The 24296-nt window shown below is 46.1% G+C and overlaps 1 protein-coding gene across 2 annotated transcripts in view; it reads left to right on the forward strand.

Moving 5' to 3' along the window:
- SLC17A7 (solute carrier family 17 member 7) overlaps positions 1–24296 on the forward strand; it is a 768585-nt gene that overhangs the window by 315434 nt on the left and 428855 nt on the right. Inside the window, exon 1 of one of the 2 annotated variants that reach the window (XM_085616329.1) lies at positions 8631–10032. The exons of the other annotated variant lie outside the window; for it this stretch is intronic. Within the exon in view, the coding sequence (XP_085472455.1) occupies positions 9971–10032 (62 nt within the window). The 5' untranslated portion in view covers positions 8631–9970. Of the gene's footprint in view, positions 1–8630; positions 10033–24296 lie in introns of those variants that run through there. 2 annotated transcript variants of the gene reach the window in all.

Below are 24296 nucleotides of genomic sequence, written 5' to 3' on the forward strand. Positions count from 1 at the left end.
CCACTCTATCACAAGGATGATGTCATCAGTGATGTCATGAGTGATGCCACTGACCATGTCATGAGTGATGTAATATGTGACGTCATGAGTAGTGGATTGCGGGTGCGCGAGTTATAGCTATCTGAACTAACTATAACAGGGGAATTTCATTGGTTTTTTACGAGTGAAATATCCACCTAACTATAACATGTGTGAAACCTATGGTTTTTTAAGTGAATATAATATATATATACAATCCTCTGATTTGTATGAGCCTCAGAACCTGCAGGACAGTTTCAGCTAGCATGTACAGAGAGTCCTGCAACTTGGTGCAGCCAAAGAAAAGCGCTGAAACCTACTTGGTAACACAGGTGCTTTATTAAACATCCAAAGGGTGGCAGCTTCTCTGATGCAATTCAGCTCTCAGTGAGCCTTAATCATAGAGTAGCAATCCAAATGTGAAGTGACCACAGCTGTTACATATGGGCTCTCGTGGTTTTGTCTCAGATTTCTTCATTGCCCAGCATGCACCAAAAGTAAGTATTTATGCTTGACATGAAATGCAGTGGAATCCAAACAAGGGTTCAAGTATAACACTCAAATAATTAAACCACCCAAAAGGGAGACATATATAAAACAAAAGAGGGAAGAGAGAGAAGAAAAGACAGCCCAATCTTATTTGGGCACGGGATACCCATATATATAATATTTTTCAATGAAGTAGAAATTTTTGGTTTATTAATATTAACAAAATTATACAAACAGTCGTAAGACAATAATGGCGCTCATAGATTTACACAAACAGTACAAAAAATACAGTGTCTAATCAAAATGGCTAAGGGACAATATACAAGGGCGGGGTTCAGAAAAAACAGAAACAGTACCCAGCAAAAGAATGCGTCCTCTTCATATAGGGCCACATTAAAGCGTTTACGGCATTTCGACCAAAAATGAACTTAGAAAGTCATCATCAGGACAAGACAATAAACTTAGGAGCGTCCAAGCAATTTTCAATAAAACATTAAATGATGTATCCAAGAACTAATACAGATGAGAAATCACATGATGAGCCAAAACGCCGTACGGATACAAATTGACCCGTTCCGTATTAAAAAGCCTCATTGAATTATGACAATTCACGGGGCCAAACATGATAAAGTAGTTCAGAGGACTTCAAAAGTTATTGAAGGAGACAGACAAATGAGCTGTTCTCCACGGGTCCAAAATAGTAAATGTAATTAGTGAAGAATTAAACAACTGGGCTGGTATAGGAGATCACAGGCGATGGGCTCATCTAATTGCCCCTCTTGGCTCCGCCCGGTCCCACCAGCATAACGGTAAAGAACTTGTCCGGAAAACAGATGGAGACAATGAAATACAGTACACATAGATTTTCACAGTTCAATACAACCATCATTGCAGCCTCAAATGTTAATATACACACTTCAAGACACTTCACTATTGATGTTGCAGGGGCTGCCACAATTCTTAATATCTGTCTCAGCAAACCGGGCCCCAAGTCAGTACGAGGAGAAGGCACACCTCTTACCTCCCTTTCTCACATCTTTTCATTTCTCCATTTGGCTCAGGAAAATCCTTTTTCTCAGAAAACGTAGGGTGCAAGCGGGCCAGTCTCACAACGTCACAATGTCACAATCCTCAGATTTGTAAGAACCCCAGACCCTGCAGGGCGATTTCAACTAGCAGGTACATATTCGTAGTAATAAATGTAAAATGATCATACCATTAAGATAAAATAAATAATATTTTTATTTTAGTATATATAAAATATTAAAAACAGAAAAGTCCAAAAAAAATGAACAAAAAATACTGTAAACATCAAAATACATTTTAAAAAAAAAAACAATAATTTAAAAACAATTAATGCTATCAAATTGATTCAACTAACATTATGAAAACTATTGGAGTCTAAGAATATTAAATATACTATTCCCACTCTAGTTTACGCAACAGTAGGAAACGAGTTATGTTTCAGAGGGGTCAAATTTACTATTTTACCTCCAAACAGAACAACAACAGAGAAAATATTGGACTTGGTAGGGGTAAAATGTATGATTCCCACTCCAGTCTGTGCAACAGTGGTGAAAGCATTGGATTTTGGAGGGGTGAAATGTATTAGTCCCACTCCAGTCCATGCAACAGTAGGGACAGTGTGGGACTTGGGAGGGATAAAATTTACTATTCCTACTCCAGTCTATGCAACAGTAGGGAAAGCTCTGGATTTCGGAGGGGTGAAATTTACTATTCCTATTCAAAGCAACACAACAATAGGGATAGTGTTAACTACAAAGAGGTTAATTTTACTATTCCTTCTGCAGTCTAAGCAAGAGTAGGGAAAATGCTTCATTTCAAACACATTACATATATGAATAACCTCATAAATGTACAAAAAATATTAAACTCAATAACAAAACAATTAGTAATTGACTATAAATTATTACTAAACTTTTCACTCTCGACATCTAAAAACGTACCACACGGCAACTAAAATTAAATTAAATAAGTATTCCACAATTTGAGTATTAAAAATGCAATTAAATTATGAAATTGCAAATAATTTTTCATAGTTAATTAATCTGAAAGAGATTATTAGTTATAGATTCCTTTCCTTAGAATTACCCCCAGGCTTCAGACTGGATCCAGAGAATTTTTTCTCAGCAGTACTCCTGCGCGTTGCTAGGTGGCGTCGGTCGTCGTGATCGCTGGAATGACGTTGCAATATCTACTTAGACACCATCCCTGCGCTCTGATGTCAGTTCTTTCTCTTTCTGCGCCACCCAGCGCAGATCCAGAGAGAGCGGTACCCTTAGTCACTTTTTGACTAAAGCTTTTTCATATCTTGTCGACATCTTTTTTGAGTCGTTTGACTCCTGGTGCACGTAGGGATGTCCCATCGGCATACCGGCGTCAAGCCTTGTGACTCCTGTCACAAATTGATGTCGGTCACAGACCCACACTTCGTGTGCCTCTGGAGTCTGGAGCGCGACCACGACCCAAATTCGTGCTCCGACTGTTGGGCCCTGAACCCAAAGTCTTTGCGGGAGCGGTCCCGAAAGCTTCAAGAGGCCCAGCAGTTAGCTCTGCATGGGTCGAGGTCCTGGTCGAGAAAGAAGGTCGCGGAACGGGTCGCGGAGTCACCACCACAATTCCTCCTCGAAGTCTTCGTCATCGGGTAAGTCGAAGCACAAGAAGAAGGCAAAGAAGCATAGTCAGCTCCGCCCACTGAGCCTACTGGGATGGTTCCGAGCTTCCCTCCCTTCCCGGGAGCCGGAGCGTCCCATGCCCAGCATTTTACTCCACTCCATCTTTGGGCAGCCCAACTCCACCGGAGCGCCTTCAGGCCCCGCGGAATCGGCTGGGGGTTCTAGGCCTTCGATGACGGCGACTCCGGTCCCGGCACCGCAGGGCCCCCAGGGATCCAGGCCTGGATCCGGATCAGCGCCGGTTGACCTCATGACACCTCCCCCAGCACCAATTCCTCTGACGACGCCTCCGCCACTGGTTGTGTCCCTGGCCAGCGTCGACCCCGGTCTTCCCCTCGACTTGGAGACAGAGCCGGACCGGCGTCGCACGATGCTGATACCGGCGACGACTGGAACTTTTGTACCACTGTTCTATCCTGGTGTTCCTTTTCACCCTGAGGGGCATTCAAAGGAGGGTGAGGAGGCCTGGGAGGGGTCTGTCGACCCTCTGGCAGACCAGCTAGAAGAGCCGGACTGGAGAGAGGAGTTGGGTGAGGCCAGTGGTCTGAATACATCACCAGACCTTGGTATGCTTTCTCCCCCTACCGTGGCCAAGGAGGAGGGAGCCTCCTACGCTGTGGTGTTGGGCCTTGAGCTTCCTACAGTGGCAGTCAGGACTAACCTCCTGACTGAGGTGTTTAGCCAACAGCGGCCTCTTCGGAGCCCCTGCTGCCATTCAATGAGGCCCTTACAGACATCCTTCTGGGCATTTGGTCCAAACCCACCACAGGGGCTCCTGTAGATAGTATGATTGCCCTACACCACCGCCCGGCCCCAGGTGACCCAGTTTTCCTCTCCCAACACCCTACCCCTATGAGCTTGGTGGTCCAAGCCTCAACATCTTAAGGCGCGTTCCCTACTGTTCCACCAGATAGGGAATCGAAGAAGCTGGACCACCTTTGGAAGAAAATGTTTTCTTCTGCCAGCTTAGGACTGCGGTCGGTGAACACCGCATGTCTCTTGTGCCGCTACACTCACTCTGTATGGGACACGGCTGCACAACAGCTGCAAGCGTGCCCGAAGGAGACCTGGACTGTACTCTCCTGTGCAATCGCAGAGGGTAGAGGCGCAGCGAAGTTCGCCATTCGATATGGGCTGAATACCGCCGACTCACTAGGTAGAACAATTTCTGCGTCAGTAGCCTTGAGATACTACGCCTGGGTGAGGTCCACTGGCTTTTCCGGGGATGTCCAATATACCCTTTTGGACATGCCCTTTGATGGGCGTCGCCTGTTTGGCGACAAGTCGGACAATGCGCTCAAGCGCTCCAAGGACTCTAGGGCTATGGCCAGATCCTTGGGCATCGCTTCCACCTCTCGCCCCGTTCAGTCCGCCTTACGCCCCTTTCGTGGCTACGGAAGGGGTGCTCCACAACGTTCCACCCAGGGCCACAGGCTGGTGCAAGCTACGCATCCGCTACGCGGTCAGGGACGTGAGACCCGGAGCCGTGGGTCTGGGGCCCAGCTGACAGGGCAGTCCACCTGTGCCACCTCTGCATCAGCCTCCAAACCTTCCTAGTCCGACCTTTCAGGGCAACCAGTTGCCAGTGGGCGGCAGAATACACCATCACCTCCCCCACTCGCACATCATCAGGTCAGACAGGGGGGTTTTGCAGATAGTCCGAAGGGGCTACTCCCTCCCCTTCAAGACTAGCCCTCCCTCCATACCACCAACACTCCATTGCATGTCAGAGCTCTCTTGGCCAAGGGAGCTATCAAGTGAGTTCCCGTGCCAGAAGTAGGTTGTGGTTGTTATTCCCACTACTTCCTGGAACCCAAGAAGGACAAAGGCCTGCGTCCCATCTTGGATCTCAGGGACGTCAACCGCTTCCTCCGGAAGGAGAAGTTCAAAATGTTGACATTGGCTCAGGTCCTGTCTGCCCTCGACCCTGGAGACTGGTTAGTAGCGTTGGACTTACAGGATGCTTATTTCCACATCCCTGTCCTGCCAGTCCACAGGCGTTACCTATGGTTCATGGTAGGTCATGAGCATTTTCAGTTTACCGTGCTCCCCTTTGGCCTTACCAGTGACCCTCGGGTGTTCACGAAAGTGTTGGTGGTGGTCGCAGCTCATCTGCGTAGATCAGGGGTTCCAGTCTTCCCCTATCTCCACGACTCTGTTTAAGGGGAGCTCACCCTAGGCTGTCGTCTCCCACCTCCAGACTACTGCGGACCTCCTGCACTCGCTGGGGTTCACGATCAACGTGCCGAAGACACACTTGATTCCCTTTCAGAAGCTGCTTTTCATCAAAGCAGTTCTGGATACTGCGCAGTTTTGGGCTTTCCTTCCCGAGCAGCGAGTCCGGGATATTCAGGCTATGATACCGATCTTTCAGCCTCTATCCCGGATTTCGGTGAGAATGACTCTGAGGCTGCTGGGCCTCATGACTTCCTGCATCCTGCTGGTGGATTATGTCAGATGGCATATGCTGGCTCAGCAGTGGGACCTGAAGTTCCAATGGGCACAGCATCTGGGGAATCTTTCCGATTGCGTTCAGATCTCGGAGGGCACTGCAAGCCAATTGCAGTGGTGGCTAACGAATGAGGATTGGGTTAACAGCAGATCCCTCTCCCTTCCCCAACCAGAGTTCACAATGGTAACAGATGTGTCACTCCTGGGATGGGTCAGCCACATGGGGGAGGCGGAGATCAGAGGCCTCTGGTCTCCGGCAGAGTCTGGGCTCCACATCAACCTTCTGGAGCTCCGGGCGATTCATTTTGCACTGAAGGCAATACTTCCTTCTGTCAGAGGAAGGGTGGTGCAGGTGTTCACAGACAACACCACCGCCATGTGGTACTGCAACAAACAGAGCGGGTGGGGTCGTGGACCCTATGTCAGGAGGCTCTTCGCCTTTGAAGGTGGTTGGAACATCAGGGCATGTGCCTAGTGGTTCAACATCTGGCAGGTTCTCTGAACGCCAGGGTGAACTAACTCAGCCGCCGATGCATGATGGATCACGAATGGCGTCTTCACTCTGAGGTGGTGCAAGGTGTCTTCCATCATTGGGGAGAGCCTTGGATGGATCTGTTTGCCACCAAAGAGAACGCGCAATGTCGGTAGTTCTGCGCGTTGGAATTTCCAAGGCAGCACTCTCTCGGCTATGCTTTTCGTCGCAAGTGGAAATGCTGTCTTCTATACGCCTTTCCGCCTATACCACTTCTGTCCAGAGTGCTGAAGAAGATCAAGCGCGACCGGGCCCAAGTCATTCTTGTGGCCCCGGATTGGGCACGAAGAGTCTGATATCCTGAGTTCTTGAACATGGCCATCAATCCTCTGATCAGGCTGCCTCTTCGGGAGGATCTTCTGTCACAGCAGCAGGGGACGGTCCTCGACCCAAACCTGTTCAGCCTCCACCTCCTTTCGTGGAGATTTAGTGGCGACAGTTGATAACTTTCGACATTCCTCCTTAAGCCTGTGACGTTATCTTGGCAGCCAGGCTTCCCTCCACCAAAACGGCATACACCAGTAGATGGAACAAATTTGTGGCATGGTGCACAGCAAAGGCTGTGGATCCCCTTTCTGCCCCTCTTTTTGGAGATTCTCCTCTTCATTGGCCACAAGTTTTGACTTTGTCTCAGTCTCGTGTGACTAGATGTCCGCAGTTGGCGCTTTGATTTTTTAGGTGCTATTTTTCACTTTAAACATTCATAACTCCGGTTAGACAGATTGGATTTTTGTTGTTGTGGATTCAAATAATTCATTGAATTCTACTCGATTTTCTAAATTGCTGTGGGATTTTCTTGTGATGTGTTTTCACTTTATCACTGTTTAAGTGCTGCATTAATAATGTACACATTGCCTCTAAGTTAAGCCGGACTGCTTTTGTGCCAAGCTACCAGAGGGTTCAGCAAAGGTTAATTCTTGTGACTTTTCATGGTTCACCTTAACAAGTGTCGTAGCTATTGCTTGAGAAGGGCTCACAACCTTTTCAACCAGCAGCCCATTTTCTCACATCTGTGATGCTGCATGTCTTCATATTCAGTCAAATGATGGTTGCTTGCATGGTGTAATCAGCCATGGCCACCTACTTTAGAGATTTAAGAGAATGTGACATGTTGAACATTTGCTTTCAAAGATGCCATGTGGCTGTTTGTGTCATACCTGCCTACCAGTAGGCCTTGTTCATACAACCTCCTTTCAAGCCATTGATTGAACATACTATCCCAAAAACCGCAGGAATGACTTGTACTCTCTGGGAACTTGCTTACCACGCTTGCCTCACACATTCCTTACACAATAATGGAATATTTGTTCCTAGTCCCGTAAATGTGTGCTATATCGGTGGGTGACATAAATGTAGTATGTATGCAATCTAAGGTACCTGTCAAACGAGATATTGGCTAACCCGTACTAGCTGCATATTGAGACCTTATTTGGGAACCCTCAGCCAATGCGGTGCAATGGTCCAGACTACCTCTGACACAAGAGGCAGAGATGCAGATAATGCCGTTTCTGAGACAGTAGGAACTGCAGAAGAGGTGCTCTCGGACATTAGGTGCAGTGCTGTCTGTGATGGGATTGCATTCTACTTACCTGGTTTTGGCGCTAGGGGTGGTAAAGTTTTTTCAAGAAGGTCTAACATAATTGTAAACTTTAGTCTATATCTTTCTTTTGATTTCCTCTGGTAACTGAGACAAGTGCGACCCTCTCTCTGTATACTTTTCTTATGCAGCCTTAATGTTGTGCCAAGTTCAGCAGCCTGGGTCTGTGTTGGTGTAGTACAACCGCTGCTGTACTTTGTTGGGGTTGGGTGGCTGTTTCAGTGTGCCTTTTATGTGGCTCTGATTATTGCCCAGTGTTTTCACCTGGTTTGGTGCACTCCAAATGTCACGGGATTGGCCAATTCCAGTTTACATTAGTGATTACGGTACTCTGTGCAGTCATTCCATGCAGCGCTTGCTTCCTACTCTTCTTGCCCCACTGTGAGGAGATCCAGAGCCAGGTGTCTGGAGTGACATGGGGTGGGAGGTGTCTCAAGTTTCTTGCTGTCACTGTCCTACGGGTGCTGGGAGTTGCTGCCGGTGGCACGAGGGAATATAGTCACTGGGCATTGCAGGCTTCACCGGGCCTTGGGGTGACGTAGATTTCAACAGGTGGGATGACATGGGTCATGTGCGTGAGGCGCGGCTGCACCTCATGGTACGTTGGTGGGATAGGTTTGGGTGTGGGACAGAGAAAGATCGCAGAGGGCGGGTGGGAGGCTCTGGGACAAGTGGGAAGTTCTCTCGGTTCCCAAAGTTGCCAGGGGCCCGGGGGGAGGGGGTGCGGGACATTGTTCCTGGATTTCCAGGAAGTGGAGGGGCGTGGGTGAAGCGCGCTGAGCCTGAATGTGCAGGTGGGGGAGGTGATCGGCATGTCTGGAGTTGCAAGGGGCGGAGATGTCACTGCCCAGCAGAGGCGCTGACCGCGGTCCTGGAGATCAGTTCCCCGGCATGCCTGAGGACAGGCTGGTGAGGAGGTGGGAGGTCAGCCCGGTCAGAACATCCTCACTCAGTCTGCCTGCCCGCCCAGGGCTTTCGTGGGCTACCCACGCATGAGGGGACGTGGGGCGGACTCCTCGCTGCACACCCTGCCCACAATGGATCAGCTCAGTGCGTCCTGAGCTGCGGTTCACGTGGTGCTGCCTGCCCGTGAAGGGGTCGGTGTGCCTGCGTGCGAGGGGCAGAAGGGTGCCTGCCTGTGGGGCGGTCGTTGTGGTTGCTGTCTGTGCGTGGGGAGCCTGAAGTGAGGGGTAGACGCAGTACCTACCTCTGAGGAGTGGGGTGGGTGTGTACCACCTGCCTGTGTTGTTTGTGCTTTCTGTCTTTGTGAAGGTAGACGCGGCGCCTGCGTGCGAGGAGGTAGATGTGATGCTTGTCTGTGTTGTGACTGTAGTGCCTGCCTGTGCTGGGTTGCTTTAGGTTTCTGTCCGGGTGGAAGAGGGTGCGACTGATGCGTTCCCGGAGATAGCAGTATACCTGCGCTGTGCCTGGGCAACTGGTGCCTGCTTATGCTGACCTGCATGTGCTACCGAACTGTGCTAGGGTAAATACGGTAGCTGCCTTTGGTGGACTGGGCGCGGTGCCTGCTTGTGTGGAAAGAGATGCGGTGCCTGCCTGTGTAGAGATAGATGCGGTGCCTTCTTGTGTGGAGGTAGATGCAGTGCCTGCCTGTGTGGAGATAGATGCGGTGCCTGCTTGTGTGGAGGTAGATGCAGTGCCCGCCTGTGTGGAGATAGAAGCGGTGCCTGCTTGTGTGGAGTTAGATTCGGTGCCTGCCTGAGCGGCGGTGCATTCGTGCCTGCTTGAGTGGAGTTAGATGCGTTGGCTGCCTGAGCGGCGGTGGGTGCAGTGCCTGCTTGAGTGGAGTTTGATGCGGTGCTTGCGTGTGTGGGGATAGATGCGGTGCCTGCCTGAACGGCGGTGCATGCAGTGCCTGCTTGAGTGGAGTTAGATGCGGTGCCTGCCTGCGCGGCGGTGCATGCAGTGCCTGCTTGAGTGGAGTTAGATGCGGCGCCTGCCTGCGCGGAGGTAGATGTGGTGTATGTCAGGTCCCTCCCCAGCCGGCTCCCCACTCCTCCCCGTGCCACAGCAGCCCCCCGCCCGCCAGCCCCAGCCCTGCTCAGAGAGCTCTTCTCGTCCAGCCTTAATCCCGGCATGAGATCCGGGGGAAGTTTGTGCTGAGCGCCCAGACTCCAGAGACCGGCCGGCGCCCCTCCCCCACCCGGCGCCCGGGAGCGAGGCAGCAGCATGGAGTTCAAGAAGGAAGGCTTCAAGCAGCTGGCGGGGAGCGCCCTGGGACACCTGCACAGGTAGGAGCCGTGCTTGGGGGCATTCTTGCGTCAGACTGGCAGCGTGAGCGGAGCCCGGGGCCTGCCAGCGGGCACTGCGTGGGCACTGCATAGAGGCCAGGGCTTACACCGGGCTTACACCGTGATGGTTGACCGACCCCGTGTATATAGAAATGTCACTATATGTTTGCATGTAACTGTGCCTGTCTTTTTCTGTTGATCTGCCCTTCGCTTTGTGTATCTAGCTTTCTGTTGGGACTATAGCTCTATTTATAGTATTGCTATAGACAGAGATAGCATTATATATAATCAGATTGTGCATTCAGAGATAGATAGATAGATAGATAGATAGATAGATAGATAGATAGATAGATAGATAGATAGATAGATAGATAGATAGATAGATAGATAGAGCATTCGGATGTAGATAGATAGATAGATAGATAGATAGATAGATAGATAGATAGATAGATAGATAGATAGATAGATAGATAGATTAGATAGATAGATTAGATAGATAGATAGATATGAGAGGCGGCTGCAGCAGGGGGTACTGCCCCCATCCCGACGCGGTTCGTGTTCTGCAGAACTGAGGCCGCATTCATCTCTGTCACCTCAGATGTAATTAAGGCCCCCACCCCCCATAACCAGATCACTGTATTCTGTGCCGTCAGGCTCAGGTGTATTTCTCTGCTCTGGGGGCGGGGGCAGCACACGCCCCTCGGGCCCTCCGTCCGACCTTCATTTCCTTTCCCCCAGCACTAATCCCGGGGCAGGCCTCACACTCGTGGGGCGGAGGGAGGGGGCTCCTGAGGATCTCCGTGATTATTCCTTGATCCGTTGCCGCCAGTCCCCCCCCCCCCCCCGCCCCCCAGGGAGGGGGGTGTTCAAATGTGCTGGGGTTTTATGAGGCAGCATGAGCGGAGAAGTGATTTAAACAGACGCGGCCTGAAGGGCACATTATCCCGTAAGCCTCCCTGGGACAGGGGCTCCCCGGAGCCGCCCCCGCGCCCTAATCTCAGACCAGAGGAGCGGAAACCAGGCTCTTGGGCCTAGGGATCTGTGTTACTGTGGGCGCGGGGGTCTAAAGGCATGTGAGCGACGGGTAGGAGGAAGGGGGGAGGGGAGGTGGAACTGTAGGGAACGAAAGAAACACACAAAGAGAATGGAGGAGAAGGGAGATGGAAGAAGGGAGGAGGGATGAAGAGACAGGTAACGAGGACAGGGCAAAGGGAGGGGAGATGTAAGGGAAAAAGAAAAACAGGAAGCGGGAGGTGGAGAAGAAAAAGAGGGAAGACATTACAAGACATGAGAGAGAGAAAAAATAAAAACACAGGAAAGGCCCGACAAAAAGCAGAAATGGGAAGGGGTAAAGAATGAGTCGAAGAGAAGAAATGCAGAGAAATGAGTTTTGGTGGAGAAAGAAACGATAGAAGGAAAGAGAATGCGAGGGATGGAGAGGGGCAGCGAAAATTTAAATAGAAAGGAGACAGGAAAGAGAGGAACAAAGAAGATATCAGTTGAAGGGAGACAGGAATGAGGGCAGGAGAGAGAAGGGCAAAAAAATATAAATCGAAGGGCGACAGGAATGAGGGGCGATGGGGGAGAAAGTATGAAACGATGGAGACGGAAAGTCGAAGGATACAAATAAAAGTACACGGACGTGATGTGATCAGGGGAGAGAGTATTAAGGACAGAAACGAGAGGGGTAACATGCAAATGGGGATGGTGTAAAAGCAGCAGATATGGAAAGAGTGAGGTGGGAGAAAAAGACCACGAGCGGGCTTAAAAGTGAGCAGTGGGGAAGTGTGAGGGGGAAAGGCGGAGCGAGGAACACGGCAAGGCAGAGTTGGGAGGGTGGGATCAAAAACTGCGTCAAAAAAGAGGGAGAAGAGAACGAAACTGAAACGAGACAGACGGGGTGAGACAAACAGAAAATAAAGAGAAAGAGTTGAACCGAAATGTCTTATAACGCGAAGGCATCGACGACTATGAAAGGGAATGAGATAAAGAGAGAGAGAGCGAGAAGATAGAGAACACGAGATGCACATGTAAGAAGTGAGAGAGCCAGAGACAAAGAAACAGAGAGGGGAATATTTACAAAACAGAAGAATTCTGACGAGAGAGAGCGAGGAAGAGAAGCAAAACCGGGGATAGAGACAGGTGAAAAGCGAAGTACAGAAGAAGAAGAACAGAGAGCACGAGGACTAGGGAAGAGGACAAAAAAACAGAGAAAGGGAGGGGTGGGTAGGATGAAAGGAGGGTGGTGGTGAGGGGCGCCTAGGGGTACAAGAAATAAAGTATGACGTTGGGATCCTGGGAGACAGGACGAGAGAAAGGGGGAGAGAAGAGTGAGACGGGTGTTACACAGATAGAGGTGTGTGTGCGTGGAGGGGGCGTAATTCTGAGGGCTCCCAACAGGGAGATGGGAGAGGACCGACCGACCACCCAGGAAGAGTTAATCCATTACAAATATAATCCTATCAGGTCCATCGCCGGACAAGGCCCCACTTGCCACTACTGACTGGTAAATAATGCCCGGGGATAAGCGGTCATTATCAAGGTATAACCGCCCGGTCATGGGTAGAGTGCACTGCAGGCGCTCTACAGGGCCCGGCAGGGGGTCGCTCACATCCCCACCATATGGACAGGGCACTGTGAAGGTTTGCCAAATAGACTTCGTTTCAGATTACGTAAATCCACATATCGTCCGCCAGTACAAAAAACAATCTCGAAATATCGATACTGCACACAACACATCACAAAAGCATTCCGTGCAGTCACAAGGTATAGAAAGATGCTCTTATCAATCCGACTCATTGGTGTGTGCTGAGATTGTCTTGCGCCTGGTGTTTGTTTAATTGAAGGGTGTGTTTTTAGCTGTCGGGGTATGTGTTATTTGGTATGGTCTGTTCTGCAGGTTAGCCATAGCTGTCGGGTGTTTGTGGTGTTTGATATGTAGCGTTCTGTTGGTTACGGGTGTCTTTTTAGCTGCCCGGTGTTTGTAGAGTTTAGTATGCAGTGCTGTTCTTGTTAAGCTGTTAAGCTGTATGTTTTTAGCTGTTGTGTGTTTGTAGTGTTTGCTGTGGAGTGATGCTGGTTACGGGTGTGTTTTTAGCTGTCTAGTGAGTTTGGTGTGGAGTGTTACCCTGTTTACAGGGTGTGTTGTTACCTGTTGGGTGTTTGTGGTGTCTGATATGTAGTGTTCTGCTAGTTACGGGTGTGTTTTTAGCAATCGCGAGTTTGTGGTGTTTGGTATGTAGTGTTCTGCGCGTTACGGGTTGTGATTTTAGCTGTCGAGTATTTGTTGTGTTTGGTATGTAGTACTATGCTGGTTACGGTGTGTGTTTTTAGCTGTCTGGTGTGTGTGGTATTTGGTATGTAGTTCTATCCTGGTTGCCGGTGTTTGTGGTGTTTGGTATGTAGTGTTCTGCTCCTTACCGGGTCTGTTTTTAGCTGTCGGGTGTTTGTGGTGTTAGGTATGCTGTGCAATGCTGGTTACGGATGTGTTTTAAGCTGTCGGGTGTTTGTGGTGTTTGGTATGCAGTGCTATGCTGGTTACGGGTGTGCAGTGCTATGCTGGTTACGGGTGTGTTTTTAGCTTTCGGGTATTTGCGGTGTTTGGTATGTAGTGTTCTGCTCGTTACCGCGTCTGTTTTTAGCTGTCGGGTGTTTGTGGTGTTTGGTGTGTAGTGCTATGCTGGTTACGGATGTGTTTTTAGCTGTCGGGTGTTTGTGGTGTTTGGTATGTAGTGCTATGCTGGTTACGGGTGTGCAGTGCTATGCTGGTTACGGGTGTGTTTTTAGCTGTCGGGTATTTGCGGTGTTTGGTATGCAGTGCTATGCTGGTTACGGGTGCTTTGTTTCTGGTGCAGTGATAGGCATGTTTGTAAGCTTGACATGCCTTGGTTCTTGTCTCCCTCTGTATTTTTTATTTTGTGCCTCTTGTGCGTGATGTGCTTGTTACATTATATTTGTAGAGTTTCTTTAACGTGTTGCTTTCCTCTATACGTATGCTTCTTATATTCGTTGTGCTAGTTTTATCATGTTACCATCGTCGGCATACTGGTTCTACTATGCTTTTGTGCTTTCTCTGCAATTATTGGTTTCTATAGTACGTTTGATGTACTTGTAAACTGTTTTGTTACATGTTGTGTGCCACGCATGTTTGCTATGTTAGTTTTATCATTAGTCATGTTATGCGCTGCTTCCTGGTCAGATACGTGTCTTCTGTTACTTTTAACTTGCTTACACTGATGTATTTTTTGCGCTGACTTTGGTAGGTTAGGCGCTGTTCATAGTACAAATAGCGTGCGCTGACTCGCCTCTAGGCGCTATCCTCCGTTCAGATTCCTTTCAGTTGGGGACGCGTCTTTCGATGGACTTTCCTGCCATGCCTTCCCCAGGGACCGCCCCTCGCCCTCCGATGACACGTGTACCGAGCCGGGCGCCGTGCTGGATCCAGTACCCAGCAGGGCCCGGAGATTGTGCGCCAAGCACCACACCGAGTCCAGCCGGGCATTAATATTTAATATTCTGATTATCGCACCCTCTTTATTGTAGACTCTCCGTGGTATTTATCACAGTTTAGATGGTGATCTAAGGGGGTTGGACGTGTGCACGTAAATACACGAATTCATGTATATTCGTTTTTTAGTATATTTTATGCATTACATGATCTCGAAATTATATTTTCGCATTACTGAATGTGTATATCCGTGTGTGCCTGGGTTTGTTTGTACTTACACATATATATTTGTGTGCGTGTTTGTGTGCGTACACGCACAAGTGCAAGCTGAATTATACGTTTACAATTATGTATATTCAACCATCGGTTATATTCTGTAATACACGATATACTTTCTATTTAAATACAAATGCATGCCCATACATTTTCGCATCTACAGATTCATGTGAATGTAGGTGTATGCACGGGCGCAGCAGCTGTCGTCTCACGCACTCGGAGCGCACTCCATGCAGGGGGGGGGGTTCTTCTGCCGCACACCCGGGGCGCACTCCCTTCACGGGGGCTCTTGTGCAGCACACGCGGGGGGCACTCCGTGCACTTGGGGGGCCGCCTGTGCCGCACGTGCGGTGCTGGACAGAGCCGGAAACGAGCACGTCTTTCCCCCGTGTCCCAGACTTTTCAATTATTCATGGCGTTTTCGAGGCTGCGAAGGATTTTTAATGTCACAATCTTTATTAGCGCCTCGGAACAAACACATAAATCTATGCAGTTAGAATCCCGGGCACGCGAAAGAACAGTATGGAATTATACGCATCTGGGCATCGAAAACGGATTCTTTATTTAAAAGACAATAGGTAGGGGTTGCCCCCGTTTGAATAAATCTCACATTTGAAAAACCAGATCCGCAAAGAACACGACGTTTAAAGCGTTCCCTTTATAAGGCGGACGCATATTTGTGATGTAAACTTCCAGGGATTGTAGTGACCTTATGTTTACTGCCACGGGTCACTCCTGTCAGTTTTTATTTTATTTTATATTAATGTATGTTTCGGGTGTGTGGATGTCCGTCTCTATATATCCCGCAGCCCTCCCTCCCTTTCTGTAGTGTGTGTGGGTGCTTCACTCCACAGACACGTACGCACGCGCACACACGCACATTCAGTGCCTCGGGGATCATAGTAGCCCCCCGTCCAGCTCACCTGCCAACCGGTGCGGGTCCCAAACACCAGCAAAATACGTTTATCTGCGGGGGACGCGAATTGTAACGGTGCGGAGTAGACCCCTGCATGAAGTAAGAGTTGAGTGCGCCCTTCGCCGTCGGCTCCCTCCCCTTCAGTCATTGATAGAGTCCCAGCGGACGAGTGTTTGGATATGTACACACCATTATTTACAGTAACTGTACATGCAGGACACTACACATATAGCACACATGAGCATACGTTCATGCACATACATGTGCATATATATGTCCACATATATATGCACATATATGTGTGTGTGTGTATATATATATATATATGCATCTATATATAACTTGAATTGCACGAGCAGTGCTTTAAGTACAGTTAATCGAAATAATTTTTTTCTCGTGCAATATACACGCATTTATATGAAGATATTTGAGTACAATTATTCTTGGGTTTATATATGTGTGTTTGAGCTATTTAATTGCACAAAGAACAGCAGTGTTATAAAGACATATACACCACATAAAAACATTATTTCAAAGGGACCTATCCCATGACATATGAAAAATAATGTACTATCCCTGCAGTATGAGCATGTGTTGTTCTGTGAATGTGTGTTTATTGGAACAGCTGTTCTAAAGAACATGTTATTGCACTCCATTTTTTTACTGTGTCATGGAATATCTATATTTATACCATGGCAGATAAAATAAATGTGGCCCAGTTCCACGGTCTGGAATAAATGTACTAATCAATGCACATTCACACATTTATTACCACTGTGGAAAGGTCAAATACAGTTATCTTATCACAGCTCAGCAAACTTGAGAAGAGAACAGACATTGTACAGCCTGACAGAGTGCATGTAACAGCAACTTTACACAGGGAAGCCCCTCTTGTAACAGAGTCTCCCCAGTGTGTGTTGGACGCCCCTGCACACACGCAGCTCCTTGCTTCCCAGTTTGGGTTAAATACCTTTTGTTGAAATAGGTGCCCATGAAAAAACCCCAGGGCGTAAACCATGTCCGCGAGTATATGTTTTTAATATCCTGTGGTGAGAGAGGGGAAAGCCAACACGGCTCCCCCTCGTGGGAATCATAGCCTTTCCTCACCCTCAACAATGGTTATAAATAGCATATTACACTCTAGACATCTGCATATATAATATCTATGCAATGACAGTGACAATACATTGTATTCAATACCACTGTTTAAAGCACCTTCACTAATAAACACACATCCACTCATTTATTACGACGATGCAAAAGCCAAATTCAAAGTTATGACCACAGTACAGCACAATGGACATGACAAAACCACTGTTTACCACTGAATAGCCGCTTCAACGCGATTTTACCTTATTACACAAACAATAACCCCTTGCATCTTTAGTTTGCTTAAATATTGTTTGTTGAATTAAATAGAGGTGGAAAAAATGCCATGGCATAAACCATAAAGGCAGGTAGTCAATTATAATATGCTATTTCCCATTTTAAATGCCATAGGATGGTTTTAGTATAGCTACAGAAAATAAGGCTGAAATAGATGACACAAAACCGGGCATGACTGTAGAACTTTCCACAGATTTGGTGTAAATTATGTTCAGTAGCTTTCGAGAGGTTAGCATTATAAAAGTGCTTTTTGTAGGCTTTTAATCGAGATCACCTGGCAATCAGACTTTGGAAAAGATAGCTATCCGGGCTGTTGATCCGTGAATGGTTTGTAAACGTGGGTTTGTGAACAATCCACGCAGCCAAATAAAACGAACCTCAAATCTGGGGGAGCCTTATCCTCCAGTTGGCAGATTCTGGTTGGCAGTGCAAAGACCTGACCTGGGAACCTGGAATTATTTGATTGGCTGACCCCAACTTGAAAAAAATGTTGGGGCTGCCTTTGCAAGACTCCAGGACGGAGTCCTCACAGTCTGAAAAAAAGGTGCCATATGGAGGCAGTGCACACCCACTACCCTCTGGCTCAGGTACGGAGGGGCCCAAAGGAGGATTCAAGATTTTTTTGCGGCTGGGTTCATGGTTTCCCATGCGGCCCCTAGGATCCAAGATCCTAGGTCAGGGATTTGTGATCCCACACCAAAGGGTCTTGGACCTTTGTTGGACATGCCACAGGGTTCCTGGACCCACCACAGCATCAGAGGACCCTTAACATTTAAAAAGCAAAGCATGGTCTGAGCACAGGCAGGCCCTGGAGCCAATCCCTACTAAGCATGGAGAACATATATGATATAATATAACATGTTTGAGATAGTGAGGTTGGTTTAGCGATATATGATATGCGTCTCTTTATTAGGAGACGTATTGAAGTAGATACATATATATATGTTCTATGGAAATGTCTGTTTAAGATGTCTAATGAGTCAGGTATAGGGCAGGCCTGGGCATAGTTTGTGGAGTTTTGCTACGCAGAACTCCACGAAGTGACAAAAAAACTCAACAGGGTTCCGCAACTGACGGAGTGCAAACTGCCATTTACACTGGTCTTCCTGCCGCTCGGGTAGAAGCGGCAACTCGAGCTCGCGCACTTACCGCTTGGCGGAGGGCGGAGATCAGAAAACTCCGCAAACTCCGCGAACAGAGCGGAGTTCACCTTCCAGGCCAAGTGTATAGATATATCCTATGCATTTGTTTGTTTGTGTACATAACGAGGTAGGCACATAGACATATGCTGTTTAATTTCTTCTGAGTTTTTATCTGTTGATACTGGGATGGGTGCACTCATTGTATTGTATTGTAATTGCATTTGTATAGCGCTTACTACCCCTGACGAGGTGTCAAAGCGCTTTTTTGGCAAGTAGCACGCTACTCCTGGACCCATAGAGGATTAGTGTTGAATTAGTATAGTGAAACATGCATGTACATTTTAAGTGGTGGATAGGTTAGTCAGTTATTTGGATTCGGAAGGATAGCAGAAAGATAGAAGAGGGAAAAAGGTTTGTATTTATATAGCGCTTGTTACCCCTGAGGGGGTGTTGAAGCACGCTACTTCGGAAACCTATAAAGGATTAGTGATGAATTAGTATGCTGAAATATGAAAGTAATTTGAGTGGTGGATATTAGTCAGTTATTTGGAGTGAGAAGGATAGCATGCATCCTATGAATGAATCTCTTTGTGTATACAGTAAGGTTGGTGTATCCGTGTAGACTATTCATGTGTGTCTGTATCAATGTCAACTGAGGTATTAATACATGTACACTATGCATGCTTGTAAAGATGGATAGTGAGGTTGGTACATTGATGCATGCTATGCCTTTCTGTGTTTGTGTACATAGATAGTGAGTCAGGTACATACATGCATCCTGTGCGTGTGGCTGTTTGTGTACATAGTGAGGTTGGTGTATCCGTGTAGACTATTCATGTGTGTTTCCGCGTAGGAGAGAAATGGAGTTAGATCCTCAAGTACATCCTCCTGTAAATAGATACAGACACAACACTACTTGAGGATATTAAAGTCACAACTATACAATTGCAGTTCAGACTCACATGAAAGGAGGGTCATCCAAAGAGGCCGTCCCTCCCTTAGCTTATAGAGGCAAGCTTCATCATTTGACGACCTCTCACACTGGGGGAGGAGCAATGCTACCCCAGCGGACTCGGCCAAGGGATGCTATTAGTAGCCCTGGGAGTTCTGAGAAATCTATTGTCAGGACAATGTCTTAGTCCCGTTTTTTGGGGGAGATAGAAGGGATAAAATATACCTAGGGGTATACTCCAAGGTTTACTTTATTAGCGAGTACCCCTGGTATGGTAAAAAGCATGAATGGTTGGACGTAAGCTGAAAAACAATGGATCACCTGACCGTACTCAAATACTCTAGTTACCTGATTTTGGTGAGGATATATATATATATATATATATATATATATATATATATATATATATATATATATGTATATATAAACTCCGCGAAGTGTCATCTCTGCCCATATTACAGACATAACGAAATTCTTGTTCCAAAAAGAGCAGAAAAGGGTTTTCAAACTGATGAGCGACAGTAACGGTCTGAACGATGAAATACCGTGGAACTTACTGTAATCCTACTGGGAGCCTCTGTACCTCTCTATCCATCCAACACCACATGCCGTACGACACTATACCAGGAGTTTTGTTTAAATGTTTTGTATCACTCACAAAATAAACAATGGAGTAATGTAGACCCAAACTATTTTTTACTAACTAGTGTTAATTGGACATCCTTGAACATCACAATCTGTGATGGACTATACACATGACATACATGATCTTATTACTTCTGTGTGTACGCATATTTATCAACATTATGCAACGACATAAGTACACATAATTGCTACCCCAAATCAGAGTGGAGTAAATATAACTGCATGCGTTGTGGCACTCTGATGCTAACAATACATACACTAATACAGAGGTTTGTCTGGACCCTTCATGTGACATTTGGAGAAAGACAATACGATGTCAAATACATATAACCTCAGTTTCGGTTTATCTACAAACAACCCTAGACACATATTAGCATGTAAACTAGCCAGAATCTATAAATCTCCTGATAGTATAGACTATAAGGTAGCACATTATGTTACCAACATCCATACAAAGATAGAATAATCAGAAACGTCTATCAGACACATCTTTAAACCACAAATCCCATGATTCCATGGGTACTGAGTATTTCTCATAATGTGACATCATTTAGACGGCCGTAAAGACACGCAAAGATAGTGTAACCAGAAACGCCTGTTGGACAAGCCTTTACCTTCAAATCCCATGATTCCAGGGGGTATTCAGTAGTCCTCTTAACGTAACGTCATTTAGAAGGGTCGCAAAGACACGCAAATTAACCACACCAGTGAAAGGCGGCCGAGATAAAATAGGTATATAAGGCTCAGCGTCGCCTGCCGTCGGTTACCTACGGTCGCAGCTCTTGAACGTCCGGGGTACCGACGGACAGGTAAGTGAACCCATATGCTCCCTTAATGCCTGATTGTCTACGGATAAGTAATTTAGCGGTAGGCTTTATACACAGGCTCTCATGAAAAAAGCCTTCATACAGATACAACCATAACAAACTACACCGGTGTGTGATTTTAAAAGGTGAAGTCTACATGGCATTTGCAGGCTATAATTCTATATTCTGAAACAGGAGTAGCCAATAACACAATATTAGTAGTTCGTGTTTTTAGTAAAGAACAACCCTTATTGTCTTTAGGTGCATACCACCCAGCCACATCGATTGTCTTTGTGTATATACCACCCAGTCACATCAATGACAAATAGATATACAGAAGTAGTAATCACGAGCAGCAGCTGTACTACGAGCAGTCACGTCACTCCGTTTGCTCGTTGCTGATTCAAAAACCTCTTTTTGCCTGTCAGTTGGCAAATATGAGTTCCCGAATTTGTCTCATAGTTTAGGATGCGCGTGATAATTTGAAATGAGTTGAATAAACATTTAGGGTGTAATAGCATCAGACTTTAGAAGGTTTCTCCTGTCTGATTCATGCTAACATTCCCATTTTAGAGCGGTGCCTCCCGTCCTGAGCTGTTGCCAGGTAAGGTGAGGCGTCTTAGTCGTTATTTACGGGTAAGTTGACTTCATACTTTAGTACAAAAACATATACTGTACGGTACAAGAAACGATAAGCACGTATAGCTCACATATTTGAAAGACTATTGAGCCCAACAATTGATCTCTTTGTTATCTTCACTTTACACTTTCTGGCCTTCACAGGTATGACCAACATATCGCAACACCACCAAAACTGAGGAAACTGGGTTTTCATAGGTTGTATGCGTTCTAATTGCACTACTAAGTGTATCATTATTATGTCACATCATCACCACTGATTATGCAGTAGCAATAATTATCTATGTCCTGAGGAAGGCCGAGATCCCACTGATCACATCGGCCGAAACATGTAGACCTGTTTACTAGATAGATGCAGTCAATATTTTCAAATTGCATTTGCACTGTTTTTAACCTTGACACCGAGAGTTAACTAATAAAGGTTCCTTTCTCTTAGTAGCCAATTTTAGAACACATTTCACATTTTTCCTTTTGCACTGTGCCCATCACTCGAACATCACAACGCTGTACATCTGTTGGATTTTAGTAGACCCTATATACAAATAGTATCTCAAAAAAAATCCCTGAGCTCCTCCCTCACAGTGAGGGGATTGTACGCATGCCATAATGGGAGCAGCGCTGGTAAATCAAAGTTGTACAACACTAAATATAAAAATTGTACAACTCAACTTGGGTATTAGCCCTTGACCTTGTCTTCCTTCATGTAGATTAGAACGTGTACATATATTAAAAATTGAAGTGCTAATGTCCAGTAGTATTAGTTTATCAAAGTGCACAGTGCCAAAGGCCATTCTAACATTTACAACAACTGATTAAGGACTAGACACAGGCTTATTGCCTTCACGGGCCACTGACCTATCCCCAAAATTGCAGAAAGTGTTGTAACAACATTTGTACCACTCGGCAAGAAGCAACATTTGTTGATAAAGTTACATTGCACATATAAATATTGCACTTATTGATTGCAGACCTGTTGAATTCTCAATGTTCTGTCTGAATTATAATGTAGACATATACACATGTGTAAAGTGCCTGAATCAGAATGTAAACATATACACATAAATAGAGTGCAAATAGCAGATTCTTACACAGTTAAAGTGCATTATGCAAAATGGCATTCTAATAAGTTCCAATAGCAGAATGAACATACATACAGATGTGCTGAAATAAATAGGTCAGTGCCTTCTAAAGGTGCTAAGTGCAAACTTCACATAATTGTTGCAATGATGGGCAAGTGTCCTAAAGTGCAATGTGCCTTCTATATCTTGCCTTCAACTGCTCACTCAGTCCACCTTTAATTCCACCTAAAGTGCCCTGTGCCCAAAGTTAAAATACTTTCTTCCTACTACTCGACTCATTCTATGTACTGGCTTTACTACTGAATTTATTTCATCAAGATTCTTAATTATAAGTGAACATGGAGGTCCTATTCAATATTGAGTCCTATTGGTACCTTCATATTGAACCTTAGAATATAGCTAGATTCCAACAGTCTCAAACAGTATTCCCTGTTGCCTCCTCTTCTGCGAATGGGTACTTGACCAATGCCAAAGTATTGCAGGTTGTCCAAATTACTTCCATGCACTTTCTCAAAGTGCCTGGAAGCTGGGTACGTGGAGTCTTTATTCACAATTGTTCTAATATGTTACAATATTCTTAGGTGTACACTCAGAATAGTGCTGCCTATATACAATTTCTGAGAACTGCATCTTAAAACATATACCACATGATCTCTCTTGCAGTGCAATGTTTGTTGGATTTTCCATGATCGATCTGTTAGTGGTATGGGCAATTGCATGATATTAACTCTGTATCTATAAGCCTTATATCTATGGCGTTTGGTGAAACCTCCTCTGCCCATAAGCCAAGTTCCACCCACTCTCATTACTGGACTGCTTACTACAAGATCATCCCTCATTGACCTCGCCCTCTGAAAAGTCATTAGGGGTTTCTTATGCATATTTGGGCCAATGACTGGGTCACTGCACAGTAGTTGCCAATGTGTTTGGAATATACGCCTCACTTCCCCATGATGGGTGTTGTATCTAGTAATGAAACTTAATTCCTGTTGAGTATCACCTTGCACACTGTCTGTGAAAAGTAACTCATCCCTTTCTTTCTGATTTACCTTGATTTTTGCTTCCTTTAAAACCTTATTGTTGTAACCTCGTTCTGAGAACCTTTGTTACAGATCACGTTGTGCTTTCTCTTATTGAGTTGTTTCACTATAATTGCTTCGCATACACAGGCTCTCTGCATCGGGAATACTGTATTTCAAATTATTAGGGTGAAAACTCAGAGCATGTTAAATTGTATTGCCTGCTGCGCTCTTCCTAAAAACCTTTGTTTGCAGTCTCCCTTGCACAATGTAAACATTAAGATCTAAAGACTCTACTGATTTCCGACTGATGTGCGAGGTAAAGTGCAAGTTTAGTGCATTATTGTTGATTTTCTTCACAAATGTTTTGGCCAAATCCAATGATCCCTACCAAATCATCAAGAAAACGTGTCCACAACACATTTTCTAGTAGTTTTTCTGCACATGTAGATTGTAGCACCTGCTCCTCCCACCAGTCCATGTGCAAATTCACATAGCTGGGGGCAAAGCAGGTGCCCATCGCGGTCCCTCTCAATTGGCGGTAGAGATCTGTGTCAAATAAAAAGATGTTGCTGTTGAAGAACCAGTAGATCATTTCCAGTATCATCTCTGTATGCTTGTACAAGGTAAGGGGCCTCAAACTTAAAAAATACTTTACTACTCTCATACCATCCTTATGGGAGATGCCAGTATAAAGCGATGTTACATCTAAGGTCATTAAAGTAAAGTCTTCCTCCCAACTGATGTCATAAAGTTTTCTAAAAAAAATCCCCTGTATCTTTAATGCATGATGACAAGTTTTTGACTGGCTCCTAAAGAAGAAAATCAATAAAAGACTCCCGATTGCTGAAATTATAAGTCAACCAGGACGCTTACTCAGATTTTGGGCACCTTAGGTATCAAATGAAAAACAGGTAACACAGGTTCATTTGTCTTAAAGTGAAATTCATTCAGCGT

The sequence above is a fragment of the Triturus cristatus genome, chromosome 7, assembly GCF_964204655.1.
Source record: "Triturus cristatus chromosome 7, aTriCri1.1, whole genome shotgun sequence".
Lineage (NCBI taxonomy): Eukaryota > Metazoa > Chordata > Amphibia > Caudata > Salamandridae > Triturus > Triturus cristatus.